The sequence below is a fragment of the Sceloporus undulatus genome, unplaced genomic scaffold (genome assembly GCF_019175285.1).
Source record: "Sceloporus undulatus isolate JIND9_A2432 ecotype Alabama unplaced genomic scaffold, SceUnd_v1.1 scaffold_39254, whole genome shotgun sequence".
In the NCBI taxonomy this organism is placed as follows: domain Eukaryota; kingdom Metazoa; phylum Chordata; class Lepidosauria; order Squamata; family Phrynosomatidae; genus Sceloporus; species Sceloporus undulatus.
The window spans coordinates 402-699 of NW_024842164.1; the positions used below are offsets into that span (position 1 = coordinate 402).

Below are 298 nucleotides of genomic sequence, written 5' to 3' on the forward strand. Positions count from 1 at the left end.
CGTCTGCTTCTATTCCTTGTCCGCTGTCGTCTGCTTCTCCTGCTTGTCCGCTGTCGTCTGCTTCTCCTCCTTGTCCGCAGTCGTCTGCTTCTCCTCCTTGTCCGCTCTCGTGTGGTTCTCCTCGTTTTCCGCGGTCGTCTGCTTCTCCTCCTTGTCCGCTGTCATCTGCTTCTCCTCCTTGTGCGCTGTCGTCTGCTTTTATTCCTGGTCCGCTGTCGTCTGCTTCTCCTCCTTGTCTGCTCTCGTCTCCTTCTCCCTTGTCCGTTGTTGTCTGCTTCTCCTCCTTTTCCGCTGTCGT

General features: G+C 56.4%; 1 protein-coding gene across 1 annotated transcript in view; it reads right to left on the minus strand.

The window, feature by feature from the left end:
* Position 1: 1 nt before the first annotated feature.
* The window catches only part of LOC121918803 (sperm protamine P1-like), a gene marked incomplete at both ends in the record, with an annotated part of 542 nt that continues 245 nt past the window's right edge, over positions 2 to 298 (minus strand). Inside the window, one exon of the mRNA XM_042444787.1 lies at positions 2 to 139. Coding sequence (XP_042300721.1) covers positions 2 to 139 — 138 coding nt within the window. The remainder of the gene's footprint in view (positions 140 to 298) is intronic.